General features: G+C 28.1%; 1 protein-coding gene across 1 annotated transcript; it reads right to left on the reverse strand.

Moving 5' to 3' along the window:
• Positions 1–567: 567 nt before the first annotated feature.
• LOC103573192 (protein FAM50 homolog) lies at positions 568–3,499 on the reverse strand. Its single transcript, XM_008552163.3, has 5 exons — positions 3,353–3,499; positions 1,675–2,382; positions 1,218–1,372; positions 1,015–1,127; positions 568–928 (listed from the first exon to the last, which is right to left on the reverse strand). Exons 2-5 carry the CDS (start codon positions 2,354–2,356, stop codon positions 808–810), a joined length of 1,071 nt encoding a protein of 356 aa, XP_008550385.1. The 5' UTR covers positions 2,357–2,382; positions 3,353–3,499; the 3' UTR covers positions 568–807.
• Between the last annotated feature and the right edge of the window lie 9,680 nt (positions 3,500–13,179).

Consider the following 13,179-nt stretch of genomic DNA (forward strand, 5'->3'; position numbering starts at 1 on the left):
TTTGTTCCCGGCATATCTATCTGATAGAAATTTTTGTATTCAATTTAAAATGCATAAAATTTCTTGGTGCAAGTAAAAATTTTTTGCAGCAAAAAGTCCTTTGTTTCTGTGTATTTCATAAATTTAGAAGTGATATTATGGCAGTCTCATAGTGACTGCAGGTTGCTCGTTTTAATTATGAAAAAAATGTAGTTGCGAGGTTTACCCAGAAAAGGGACGATTTTATACTTTTTTGATCATCTTAAATTATAATATTTTATTTTTAATCATTAGAGTGCTGCCTTTAATGACAAAATATTTTCTATAACGGACGAAGAAAAATTACAACTAAAATCATTGTTACGCAATGATTCACCAGTTAATAAACCTATTGAAGTAATATTGGAAAATAGTTATGATCAACCTAATCCTTATAAATTTGATGAAAATTTAGTGAAATCATTAAAAGAATTAGATGAGAAACTAGAGGTATACAAATGTGATCATGTAAATGATGACATGTTCGGAAATAATTATAATAATTTGAATAATTAATTTGATTTTATTTTATTTTATTTATATTTGATCCCTTAACTGTTAAATTTTTTTTTATTTTATTCTAGTCCATAGTGAATTGCAAAAAAAAAACTTCACATAAATTTCTATTGGCTAAGAAGTCTTTCACATAAGAAGTATTGCATGAAAATGAATAATTTCATTATCAATCTAATAAATTCTTACAACTATTGAACCAGAAGAAAATATCAAATACTCACTCAAATTTTATGTACAAAATAAAAATGTAAATCTTAAAATCTTCAAGATAAATTATAATTTATCTTTCTTTTTATTTTTATCAGAGATCGTGTACTTGTCATAACTCTTTGTCGGGTCAAACGGTTCCCATCTGCTTGCTGGGAAAATATGTTTATTTCTTTCGTACCAAGATCTACAATCAGAAATAAATATTAAATATTTTTCGCCATATTTATTTGTAATCTTATAAATAAAAATCAATGGGAAAATAAAAATTACCTCAATAAAACTTTTCCAGCGTGTGACTCTTCTGTTTCCACAGATGCATCATGCAGCATACGAATGTCATCATGGACATCAAATGTGAATAAAGGTCCACTTTTTCCTCGTGCCTGCCCATAAAAAAAAATTACACATTAAATAAATTTTTTTTTTATACAAAAGAATAATTGAACATTTAACTAGTAAATTTAAAAATTTACCTTCGTAACAATAAAATCATAAAACGTGTAATGATGAGGAAGAATCAAATCTTCTTTAACATACATCAATTGATCTGCCATTACAGTTTTTAATTCGCTGAACTCACGTCTCAATACCTCCAGACAACGTTGTAATAATTGATATATTGAATTCCCTGTATAAAATACAAAACTAATACCAGTTAAAACATGTGACTTAATTTTTTTTAATTTAATTATTGTTATTTATTGACTCGTATAAATTAAATGATATATCATTAAGAGCGATCTGAAGTTTTTTCTCTATCACACTCAAATTGACGAACGGTACTATCTTACGATATGATATTGAAGTTAGACGTCTAATAATCTTTGAAATTTTTGAAAGACAATAAATTAAAATAAACAAATAAATATATGAAATTAATCAGATAGATTGATACATTAATTAAAACAAACAATCAGAGTAATTAATTACCTTTTTTCATGATAACACTTCTCCGATGTCCGGATCCATCCCAATAACTGAAAGTAATTTCAATCTCCTCTTCTTTCAAAGCATTTTGTTTCATAGCCCATTCCTGTCTTAGTTCTTCTCGTAACCGATTTTCCTCTTCTTCTCTTTCTCTATCTGGCAAAAAACTCGTATCAACATCTGGATTCTTTTTGATCTTCTTGACAGGCTGAAAAGAATCTTTAGAATCATCATCTGACTTCTCAACCGTCTTAACATCAGAGTCATTGCGATCATCATCAACATCAGACACTTGGGCTTCATCTTCATCCTCCTCCAAATTAAATGACAGCGCCTGTATCTGTCGTTTCTGTTTATTTTTTTCCGCTTGTTTAGCAGCCAAAGCTCGTTCTTTTTCTTGTTCTTTCTCGCGTTCTTTTTGCGCTAATTTTCTTTCACGCTCACGTACAATATTTTCCTGCTTAGCTTTCATCTCATTGAGTGTAACCAAACCAATTGTTGATGTTTTGAGCTGCTGCTCAACAGCATTGTAGTGAGTAGCAAATTTATTTTCAATGTTATGAATTTTTAAATCATCTTCTATTTTTTTCTTGCGTAATTCAATCTCTTGTTGAGCTATCTCACGTTTCTTCATCAGCTGCATTGCTCTTCCAGCTTCACTGGCTGCTCCTTTGTAGTGTGCCATTTTTTAAAAATTATCTTTCACCAACACTACAATTAATAAGTTATTTATTACTAGAAAAATTTACATTCATAATAAAAAATGATTAGTAATATAAAGTATATATTGATGGGAGAATAAACATAATTTTTTTTAACAATTGAATAATTTTGTTCAAATCTACATTTAAAAACGAAAATTTCGAAAAAAAAAAACAACCTGATAAGTTAATTTTTTAAAAGTTATAGTCCATTGAAAAAAAGGCTTTTTTTTTAAATTTGTCTTCTTATTGGTCAGGTTAAAAAATTGAGAAAAATTCTAAGAACCGTTTTTGATGGAATAGAAAATGATAAAAAATTTTTAGCCAAATCAAAAGGGTTGAGTTCCAAAGCAGTCAATTTTGCGTGGAATGCCCCATATGTAATGTTCTTTTTTGTTATTTGAAAAAAAAGACAGATTAATAGTCGATAAAGTTTATGAGCGGAATATAGCAGATTAGACAAATTTTAAATTATAAATAATTAGAGTAAATAATTAATAAAATAAAATTTTTAAAAAATGCGTATTTGGAAATTTTTTAATTAATAAGTGTATTTTTTATAAATATTATTTTTTTAATTATTTACTCTATTTATTTATAATTTTAAATTTGTCTGATGTTTGCTACATTCATACTCATTAATATTTATTGAAATGAAATTTGAAATAAGTATAGTTTTTATCATCAAAATGATAATAATATATGGCTAAAAACCTTCTTTGAAATACATAGAAGTTTATGGTGCAACTTAAATGTCAAATTGTTCAGTAGTTTCTGCATGATCCGCGTTCAAAAAAAATACCTATTAATTTATAGATATAGATAGGGCGATAGATTACTTAATTAGTAATAAACTAAAATCGTAATTTACGCTGATTTCTCATAATAGTTAAATTTGTTATGAAGGACATGATCACCAATAATTACAAAGCAAATATATTTAATAAAAAAAAAAATTCAAATAAATTAACGTTACTTACATTTCCAATTAAAAATCTGTAAAGGTAAATTATTATAAGTCAATTATTGGTAATATCGTGATAATAAACTTATTTAAATTTATCAATTGTGACTGACAAAATGTCAACAACTTTTTCTAACCTTTCCAAATCCGAAGGTTTTTTTTGTTCTAGATTACGCACATTCGACTGGTAAAATAGTGATTTTATTGTCCATCATATGATAATTTAGTCTACATTCATCTACAATCGTAAGTTCTAGAAGTAGACGTTCCTGATAGTTGATACATACAGAATCCAGGATCTATAATAAATTACAATAGTAATAAATAATGAGTGCAAATGTAACTGACATTTGACTATTTTTTTATACACAAATAGAATTGAAGGAGAGTAAAAATTGAAAAATGCGTATTTAAGAAAATGCAAGATCTGTACGCGCACTTTTTTAAATTTCATTATTTTAATAAATTTATTTATTTGAAATTTATAAATTGTCTCATGTCTGCGACATTTACACTCATTAATATTCAATCGACTAATTACGAACACTTAAATTAATAATTGATAACTTATTTTTGACGGAATTTTAAAATAATTATCAGTGTAAAAATAAATTTCTTATGTTGGTAATATAACAGTAGACATATAACGTTAAAGTATAATTCTCAAGTGCAACGCCATTATTCTCATAGTATTCGAATTTTAATTTAATTAGCAGTTGTTTAATATAAAAAATTACTTTAATAATCTAATAAAAGTCATAATTAATTGCATCAAAAGTAAATTTATAAATATTGATGGATAAAAAATTATGTGGTCATAGTTTGAAAAAATACAAATGGACGATACTTTTTTTTTAAAAAAGCGGGAACATAAGAGATGACTCCATCTTGAGCAACGAGTCGTTGGGAAATTTTTTTAAAAATTAATTTTATATTTTATTAAGTGTGATAAGTGTTTTTGTGGTTTAGTTTAATGTCTTCATAATAAGATAATTATATCTAATGTATGCAGATATATGATGATAGAAATTTAAACGAAATTGAATAAATTTAAAAAAAATTAAATAACTTCAGGTTAGGCTTCATTGTTTCTGCACGTTTTGATAATTAACTATTGTAATTAACATTGCCATTGTTAATTATTTTAATGATTTCACTGATAATAACTATAAATAGCTTATAATAATATTAAAATTCATTTACTTTGTAACTATAGAATATTATATTTTGTTACAGTTTTATTGAAAATCATCATCAGTATCAAGACTCGTTTGAATGAGAAAAAGTGAGAAACAAAAATGATGATTTATAAACTTCAACATTCACAGCGACCGGTGAGTCTTTTAATATTTTTATTAAAATTTTTGACAAATAAAAAATAACTCATGAAGAATCGACAGAAATATAATTTTAATTACGATCATACATGATCCTGAGTATGAAGTTAGCAGACAGTTAACAGGTTTTGATTTTTTTTTTTTTTTTTTTTTTTTTTTCAATAATTTAATTTTAAAAATAAAAAGGAAAGAAGAACAAACATATGCACAAGTAGAAATAAAAAAATTAATCTTTTAGTTTGGACTCAAATCATAAGTATTAGAAATGTTAGGAATCAGTATACGGTTTAGGAAATTATCCTAGGAAACCAGAGTTTCAGCTCAGAAATTGAAATAATACTTCTGACATCTCAATGACGTACAGTATATATGTATAAAAAATTTCAGTTCAACTTTTTAGCTCTCATATACGTAAAATAACATGTAAATTTGACGTATAATTAAAGCTGCTATTTTACATAAAATTTATATGTAATTTTACAGGTGGGAGAGCAAAAAATTGAAATTAAATTTTTTATGTGTACTAGACGTCATCGAGATGTCAAATTTTTCATATCAATTTTTGAGTTAAAGCATTGATCATTTAGAGAGTTCTCATCTAAGTCAATTTTTGTTACCTTAATTTTTTATCTCACGCCCTGATAGCCACCCTAACCATAAGTTAACTACAAGCTACTGCCGTATTTTAAAGGTAACTTAATGGTAAGTGTTGAAGAGCAAGCAGTTACCTTTAAGTTGACAGTAAATTGCCTGCAATTTTCTATTTAATTTGACTACAAGTATTAACGTCAGACAATGACGTTAAGTTGATTGAAAGTTTCATTTCAAATTGACAGCAAGTTTCTCTGGCAAGTTACATTCAAGCTACTGCCGTATTCTGAAGCCAACTTAAAGGAAAGTATTGTACAGCTAAAGTTTGCCAGAAACTTTCTCGTTAAGTTGGCCGAAAGTGTTGCTCTACAACACTTCCATAATAACCACTTTGCGTTGAAATTGACGGTAATTTGATGTTGAAATTACCTGAAATCTACTGCCCGAATTTGCGGACAATTTCACAGCAAAAGTTGCAAATAAAAATTTACGGTTAATTTTTCTTCAATTTAAAGGTAAACTTGTACGAAAAAAAAACGGTCGGTAATGTTCATTCTTACCATTTCAGAAGGTAAGCAAATTTATACATAAAATTGTCTACAATTTGAACGTAAAAATATACTTAACAATTTTTCAAGTCAAATTAACGATAAATTGACATTAAATTTGCGTGAAAATTAAAGACAACTTTTTTCTAGTCAACTTTTGAAGTGAATTTGCATCCTAATTCGGGCATTAAATTTACCTCAAATTCAATAACAAGTTGCATACAACTTGTAAAGAATTGAAAATTCCGAAGCTGACCGAAATTTGAAGAAAAATTCAACGAAACTTTTGTACAGTAAACTTTTGCTTAAGCAAACTGTGCTGTTAGGGTTGTAGAGCAATGTCTGGCTATCAGAGCGTATTCATGAAGTATCTGCTTTAATTTGACTGTCGATTGAGCTACTACTTTTTTATTGACAGGCTTTCAGGACATAAATAGTATGATTGCACCACAGATGGTGCTTATGCTCTTAAAATTTTCTATAAACCAATATTTAAATAAACGTCAATATAAAAATATTTATGTCTAAACATAAGGAACTAAATGTCAAAGCGTAATCATGAACTTATAATATTTTAATTTACATAAATTTTTAACTTCGTCCTCACGTATCTGTAAAGAAGTAAATATTCTTAAACTTTCGAAGTAACATTTTCGTATTTTTTTTCACGAAGTAAGAAATTTTATATTTTTATATAAAAATGGAAAAAATGAATCACAATCACATGATAATCGTGTTTTCAAAAGAAACTAGTGCAAGTAAATTAGCCAAAGCTAAAGAGTTCTGGAAATTTATTGACGCCCAATCGGATCTTCAGCCTTATAAAGTAAAAGGTTCATATCTTTTTTTTTTGACATTATACTTAGTTACAAATTCATTTATTTTAATATAAAAAATTAATTGCATAATTTTAAAATAGGAACAGTACCTAATGAAAAATATCAGAAGATTAATGATGGTAGTTTAAAAACGTCTAATAATAATAATAATACGGAGAATGAAAAATCTAACGATGAAATTCGGACCGATACTCTAAATATTCATCAGCAATTAAAACTAAACTAGATAATCTACCTGATATTAAATTACTTGATAAATTTAATATTAAATTGATCCCTTTTATTATTAGTAAAAATGATCTATACTTTCAAAAGATAAATTAAAATTTTTTTAATAAAAACACTATTATACTTATTGACCTTTGATGATTTATATTTATAAAATATATATTACTGTTATTACTTTTAAAAAAAAATTTGGACATGTGTCTAGAAGTTAAGCCACAAATTGACCACTGCATTGATCATGCAATAGATTGGTGGTTCACCAAGTCATCTGACTCGTGAATTGTGATATCGTGAGGGCGTACGTACTTAAACTTTATAAAAAATAATTCCATGATTGCGGTTTATCATTTATAACGAGGTTAGGGTTAACACGTGTATTACCAAGCGTATCAAATGTCTATGACATCCATCATAAACAAAAATACTTTTATTATTTAAACTGGTAAAACCGCTTTTTTATTTGTCTACTCGTAACTCATATTCTTATCAACGCAAATTATATGTTTCATAATACATTGCAATTACAATTCCATTAACTCGGAACTTCCCCTCAATCTTGATCACCACTACGAGATATGTTGTCTCTCACTTGATGCTATAAATTTGTATATGTTGCGTATATTTATACATGCATCATTAATGCAGATGTAAGAGCGCATGTATTGTAGATTATACTCTAAAAAAGAAGGGGCATTCGATAAGTCGAAATTTCCAGGAAATTTTCGCTCCTTCATAGACTAACAGTCCGAGTTAATGAATGTTGACTGCAAATGGATAAAACACAAAAAGTTTTCTGTTATAAAAATATTGATAATCCTTAACAACAAAGACAACACTGTAAAAAGAGCGGTGTTAGAGTGAAATAAAACCGTTATAGGTGGTGTAATTTGGAGGTGTTAAAATACCGGTGTTAAATCGGTGTTTACTGTAGTGATCCGGTAAGTAAAAATGTTCATAAAGTAAAATATTTTAACACGGGAAAATTTTTTAACACCGGTAAAGAATATTTAAGCCGGCGGTGGTATTATTTTAACACCGAAAATTTTAACACCTACACTGCCTGAACTTACCCTGGTTTTTTTTTTACAGTGAACAGATTTGTTTAAGAAAATTAATTTGAACAATAAAAGTACTTATGTTTAAAATTAAAAATAATAAATACAATGAAGCATTGAAATCGAATGGCCCGCATCAGGTTGATTGGAGAACCCCCACATTGATGATAGGATTCACTCAGTTAGTATATCAGAATAGGAAGACCAAAGAAGATTCACAATACATTGAAGAACCATAAGGGCCAGGATCCAGGACTATACATAAACATACTGTGTATGTAATAACTAGTACAGTAGATAGATTCCAAGTGATGGAAGTAAAGCATAGCATAGCATCCGATCTGAAGCACGTTCTAGCCGTGCCGATGGAACGAACAATAGAGGTGGGATGCTCATTTGTCTGCAGATATTGTTGTCTGTTCGGGCGGAAACATGATCTGCGTACTCTTCACCCCTCCTTTACTCTACCACACATGTCCTTTTTTTATTTCTCGTTTTAACATTATTCTTAAATGGCCGAACTACGAATTTAAATTATTATTATTTTTTTCATCCAACCATCACACAATGCAGCCCATAAAAGTGCAATAAACAACTTTAATGCACATCAACAAATCGTTATAGTTATTGAAACCATTGCAATTAAATTTTATTTATTATTGCTGTAAGCTGTAATATATATAATAGTTTATGAGAGCTTAAGCTCAGTGGAGTATTTACAATTTTACAAAAATCGGTCAAGTATTATTAAATAAATAAAAATAAAATTGGGCTGCTTCTTCTTCTCCTTCTTCATCTTCTTCGGAGAATCTGGAGAAGAGAAAGTGATGTGGGGTAAAGTTTTTAGTTCATTGGGCAAATTAACAAATTCGTGACGACATATTCGACGTCCCCATAGATTATGTAGGGCCCTCGCGAGTTGAGGAATATACGTGTATATGTAAGGCAAAAACGGAGACGTGGACAGTGGACCTGATGTTTCGGTATACCTCGAGGACCACCAGGTATAAAGTATGTAGATTTACCATCAGGGAGACGAATACGATCGCTTATCTTGGCCATCGCAGTTCAGCTTCCTTATTAACAGATGATCGGGCACTTATTATGTAGACATATCGGTTATATTATAATTTTATTTCATATATATATTATTTATATATATTCATTTTTTATATATTTTTACACAATATGAAACAGTTCATAACAACATTAGGACACTTTTTTCTTATAATTCTATCAACAAATCCAATTGATGTTTTATTACTTCCTACTTAACTAAATTACGATAAACGATAATAGACCTGGTTATATATGTGTAGTTAAGTTAAACGTTTAAAATTAAAACGGTTAAATAGTAATGCTAAAGTGAAATAGAGCTAACTGATTGAAATGATTCCATAGATGGATAGGAAGTTATCATACCCAAGGTGAGTTAGAAAGCATCACGCAAGAACATTATATTAGCACATACATATATATGTATATATACTGTTCTATAGCTTTCTCTTTATCTTTCCCTTTATTTCATCTCTCTCACTCTATTTCTCCTTAAGTTAAACCCGGATCGGATCGTTTAGTTGCTGTGGCAGGTAATTTGACGGGCGCGTATAATACGACGTTAATAGAATGGAATATAGGTCCCGCAGGCGTGCCCATAAATCTTTGTTAATTTGGCAGAGTCATTGAATACGCTCCCGAAACTGCTGCACCGTCATCGTTTTATGTCTTTTTTTCTATCTTTCTGCTCATCACTATCTCCATTATATTTATGCTAAAGTGTTGCTAGATGCAATCATTTTCCGGTGATGAGATATTCACTACACCTAATAATAATCACCGAACAAAATTGCCATCTTGTGATTGAAAATTATTTGTAATTCAATATATATGTATGTTGATATTATTTTCTGAGCCATTGTAAAGACACTTAATTTAATGTTTATACTTTTTTTGTATTTTGCACATCTCAAGTGCTGAAGATACTTTATGAACGATTTTTTTCCCACTGTTTTACTCACTAAAAAATCGTTCTACCCTCTTTTAATTGCATCAAAATGGGTCAAACTGTATACTAGCATACAGAAAATTTGTTAAGGAAGAATTTAAACTTTATATGAAGTCCATTCGTTATTTTATTAGTTTGAAATAAATTATTTTTACTCAAGAAATCAGCAGCACTAGCGTACACTCAGAGAAAAAAAGTTTATAAAATCAACTAGTTTGAAGATAACAACTCAGTTCGATACTTAGGACTTGGTTCAAGTAGTTGTTTCAATTATTTACAAGTAACTATTAACAAGAAATTGTTATAACAGTTTAAATTTGAAAAAAAAAAAAAAAAAACTATATTTGAGACAAAAAGACGGGATATTTAAAAAAAAATATTAAACTGAAAATAAGAAATAAAAAACTCAAATTAATAATTTATAAGTTGAATAAAAATTCATAATAAAAAAAAAATAAATTAATATTTTATATATTAATAAATTAATGTATAAAATAAGTGATTAAGATGTGCACTTTTGGATTTTTCAACATTCTATTTTTTTTTTACATTCATACATCGAGAGATTCAATTCGACAAACCAAATTGTCTAAAGTATACATGCCTACATAAGTTTGTTATACAAACATCTACGTCAATGATGATAATTTTATAGCGTAACTTTATTATTATACATTTTGATTAGCCTTTTTGCGTCTTCGCTTTGTGACCTGCGTCGTGCCACAAGCCACAACAAAAATCCGCTGTTGAATAAACTATGACGTAATGTTTCTCGGCAAGAGTTTATTTAACACCGGATATATCATGTATATTAAACAAAGGCGATATTGGTTATCTTTGGCTTTTATTTTATTGTATATATACATATTTATATCGACTCGCGAGTGGAGATAAATAAATATACATAGGTATATATATTGACTTTAATCAAATGTTTGAAAGCTTTATTAAAATATTCGGTGGGATTCTTGTTTTCGGGTGAGTTTCTAGGGGTGAAGAAGACTACTTGAGAAATAATAAACTCCCCTCTTATATTTTTTATATCTTCCACCAAAGAAACCTCCATTTACCAAATATATTTTTCATACATAGCAGTTCAATTTAAAAATAGATGTTTGCTTTCTTAATTAATATTTACTAAAGAGCTGTCATAAAATATTTTCAAGTGCTTCAGTATTGATTTGTCTGAAAATAAATTTAAATTTCATAAATTTTTGATAAAAATTAAAAAATTCTAATAAGGATTCAATTTAAAATTATAGATTTTATAAAATAAATTCTAAAAATTATGTATATAAGTGACATTTTGAGATAGTTGATATATATATTTACTATCATATTTATATAATACGGAGTATCCTTTAATTTTGTAGTTAATTTATTATTTTCGGCTAGATAATAATAAGTAAAAGTTACTAAGAATAGAAACGTTGAGGAGGTCTTTTTAAAAGAGAATTTATAATGTATAAAATTATAATGAAAATTAAGCAAATTACATGTTTGAAGAGTGAATAGCACTTGGTATTCGTTATACTTTTATGATGTTGAGGGATCGATCTCGATCGGTTCCGATCGATTGCTCAGATCGCCGAAGATGGTGCCAGATGGTCTACGGAATAAACACGTTCAGAAAGGGAACCCAAGCCATTACGGTGCGTTGGCTTTTTCGAGCAACCGTAATGAAATTATAAAGTCACTAGACCGTCCTTCATATATTTACTTTTTTTAACCCCATTCACTGAAAACTAAAACTTTGGATCTACAGTTAGCCAACAAAAAATTTAAGCTTATTAGCAAGAAATCAAACAGCGTTGCCCATTATATTAGTATAGCGGATTTGTTGCTATACACGGAGAAATTATTCTCCTTCGAAACGCTGTGGTGTCATAGTAAAGCCGGACCATGTTGGCTACTTGCAGAAATTAAAATAATGCATGTGAAAATTGCTATAGTCATAGTAATTTTTGTTTACATATAATATGTATATTTGAATTTCCATTAGGTGACCAAGATAGTCCAGCTTTATTATATAATACCATATAGCATTTTAAACAACAATAAATTCTCCCTAGAAAAAAAGTACCTTTGGTGGCCACTGCTCACTTTTTGGACACTTGATACTTTTTTTTAATTGAATTAAAAATTATTTAAAAAATTTACATTATAATAGTGAGATAAAAGCATAGTTGTAAAATTTCTAATGAAAAGATATTACATTAACCATTATTTATTTATTTTTCAATGTAAATCGTTCGCGTTAAAAAATTACATTTAATGACTAATGGAAAATTTCGCTATAAAAAAATTAAATTTGATGGCTAATGGAATCGCTAATGTATTAAAAAAAACAATGTATTATTTGCCACCCTGGATAAAAGTATCTTCAAATATATTTCAAAAATTAATTATGTTATTGGGTCGTTTACAAATTATTTTATTAAAATTTTACAAGTGTCAAAAACTGGCCCTAAAGTAGGCAAAAACGGTACTCCTTTAGGTCTCTACCTTATTTATAAATATGTTAGTAAAAATAATTTTTGATAATGAGAAACTCGGAATAAAGATGATATATATTATATATGTAGGTATATTTATAAAACAGAATTTGATCTCAACTTGTATACACTCGACGGAGGAAGTGAATGTCGCCCAAGGGAGGGATTGAAACAAGTTTAAGTATTAAGTAGCCGTTCCGTCCGCTGTCAGTCTACGCTCTAATTAATCATAATTGACGTCCGCGCGAAGCTTGACGCGCATTTGTCGCATAAGCAGTCATTCAACGTCTTTCTTTTACCTCAAATATGTTCTTGCTTTAGGACATTCATGTTAGTATTAATTATTGAGTTTAAATTATGTCAATATAAATTTGTCTCAGAGTATCATAAATTCATATTCACACATATAATAATCAATACAGGCTTAAATTATGTTAATTAATTATTATTTTATTAAAAATTACATTTATCAAATATTTAATAGAAATTCCGGTCATTATTTCCTGATTATTATAAATATTTTTATAAATTTCATCCGAATAATAAAGAAAATCATCTACACTGAGAAAAAATTGCTCTTCAGACAGTTAAATTGGATTTGTTAAATTCTATTAATCTAAAATTTATTTGGGACAACAAAATTTTATTACGTCAATCTAATCTATGTTCTTATTTTTAACAAATATTTTAATAGACTCTATTTGGTTGACATTAATAATTCTCTCTCTAAGATAATAAAATCATT

Source organism: Microplitis demolitor, chromosome 8, assembly GCF_026212275.2.
Source record: "Microplitis demolitor isolate Queensland-Clemson2020A chromosome 8, iyMicDemo2.1a, whole genome shotgun sequence".
In the NCBI taxonomy this organism is placed as follows: domain Eukaryota; kingdom Metazoa; phylum Arthropoda; class Insecta; order Hymenoptera; family Braconidae; genus Microplitis; species Microplitis demolitor.